Consider the following 935-nt stretch of genomic DNA (forward strand, 5'->3'; position numbering starts at 1 on the left):
ATATAAATATATTGCATAATATAACTAAATAGGTCAGTTTGTTAGGCCTAAAGTCTAATTATTCACACAAAAAATCTGGTCTGCCCTAATTTGTTATAGGTAATAGGCCTCATAGGCAATCTGACATGTTTCCACCCTTAAAAGAGAAGGGACTACGTCTGTTATCTCACTTTTTATATTTTAATTTATTAAATATTTATTTGGTGAATCATATTTAGTGACACATGGAGTAACACAAAGTTGTGAGACAAAAGATGTGTTCCGGAAAAGAGAAGTACCTGGTGACATTCATAAAGCCGTAGGTGGCGATGGGGCGTCCAACTTGAAAGGAATCGGAGTTGGTGAGGAGGGTGGCCTTAAGAGGTTGAGAATTGGGAGATGTGCTTCTTCTTCTTCTCGGGAAAGAGAATGAAAAGAGAAAGGAATGAGGATTAAGAAGAAGAAGAGGTAGCATCGTTGATAACACCCAAACAAAGTAACAAACACCCCTTTCTCTAATTCTGGGATCAGATAAGCTATGTTATGTTTTCTAACAATTACTAATCATCTTCTACCATCCACATAAATATTAACTTAGATATTTTGAGAGTTTAGTATATTATTTATAGTTGATTTGTATTTTAATTTGACAATTGATAGTTAACATATGAATCATGAATGATTTGTTGATACTAAAAATATTTTTACAGTCAATGAGTAAGATTTCTCTCTATTACTCTTTTTTCTTCTAATTTTAAGGGTAATAATATAATATCACTCTAAATGTACATTGTTTTTTCTTTGATATTTGAATGTCTCGTTCACTTCAATATATACATATTAAATCATTCAATTAATTATTTTCATCTTCTTTTATTAAAAGAATGGTTTAACTAACAAGACTTAGTTTGATGGTATAAAGTATTGTTAGATATGTCAGAAAAATTAAAAGTTCA

The 935-nt window shown here is 30.5% G+C and overlaps 1 protein-coding gene across 3 annotated transcripts in view; it reads right to left on the bottom strand.

The window, feature by feature from the left end:
• Positions 1-513, bottom strand: part of LOC109330503 — a 4228-nt gene extending 3715 nt beyond the window's left edge. For all 3 annotated transcript variants that reach the window (XM_019564703.1, XM_019564702.1, XM_019564701.1), the window contains exon 1: positions 279-513. In XM_019564703.1, coding sequence (XP_019420248.1) covers positions 279-454 — 176 coding nt within the window. In that variant the 5' untranslated portion in view covers positions 455-513. The remainder of the gene's footprint in view (positions 1-278) is intronic.

This window comes from Lupinus angustifolius, chromosome LG17 (assembly GCF_001865875.1).
Source record: "Lupinus angustifolius cultivar Tanjil chromosome LG17, LupAngTanjil_v1.0, whole genome shotgun sequence".
Taxonomy (NCBI): Eukaryota; Viridiplantae; Streptophyta; class Magnoliopsida; order Fabales; family Fabaceae; genus Lupinus; species Lupinus angustifolius.